The sequence below is a fragment of the Camelina sativa genome, unplaced genomic scaffold, assembly GCF_000633955.1.
Source record: "Camelina sativa cultivar DH55 unplaced genomic scaffold, Cs unpScaffold04242, whole genome shotgun sequence".
Classification (NCBI taxonomy): domain Eukaryota; kingdom Viridiplantae; phylum Streptophyta; class Magnoliopsida; order Brassicales; family Brassicaceae; genus Camelina; species Camelina sativa.
Window position 1 is genome coordinate 1 of NW_010925336.1, and position 670 is coordinate 670.

A 670-nucleotide genomic window follows, 5' to 3' on the forward strand; every position below is an offset into this window, starting at 1 on the left:
TTGAAGTCATGGCCTCTCTTGGCAGCCCAGAAAGTGTAGAGAGTAAGTGATATCACCACAACAGATGTCAAAATCACAGCCTCGAGAATGACCTTCCCTGTTCGTTCGTTCCACCACAAGTAAATATATCAATCAATCAATCAATCAATCAATCAATTCTAATTTAGGGTTCTATCATCGGTGGATACTCGAGAGTTGAGTGTGGATCATACCGCTAGTAAAGGCGCAGGTCAAGCCAACCGCAAAGGCAAGAGAGACGGTGAAGATCGCGAGTAATAGATAGTTGACAGGGTGCTTCTGGTGATAGTAATACAACGGACACATCACTACAACCCAAAACCGCATATTAGGAACACGAGAGAGAGATGCGTCGATTGATTGAGAAAATTAAACAATAAAAAGAAAGAAAAAAAAAAAAAGTACCAATCAACGGAGTGAAAATAAGAAGGATGTAGAGCGCTAAGCCGGCGTTGGTGGTGGTGAAGAAGACAGAAATCGAATGAACCTTAACGACGGTGGCGGCGACGGCGATCGTGACGAGCAACTGGATGGAGATGATGGAATAGACCTTGCGGATGAAAGACCAACGGAGCTCGGGGCTCTCCAACATCATCGGGTACAGAGGCGTCTGCGCCGACTCCAAATCATACTTGTTGTTCCACATCTTCCC

The 670-nt window shown here is 45.4% G+C and overlaps 1 protein-coding gene across 1 annotated transcript; it reads right to left on the reverse strand.

Moving 5' to 3' along the window:
• Positions 1-5: 5 nt before the first annotated feature.
• On the reverse strand, positions 6-664 carry LOC104774642 (BI1-like protein; the record flags this gene model as incomplete). The annotated part of the gene is made up of 3 exons (XM_010499165.1): positions 424-664; positions 213-326; positions 6-97 (listed from the first exon to the last, which is right to left on the reverse strand). Coding segments are annotated over exons 1-3 (447 nt in total), but the record flags the coding sequence as incomplete, so codon positions are not given.
• Between the last annotated feature and the right edge of the window lie 6 nt (positions 665-670).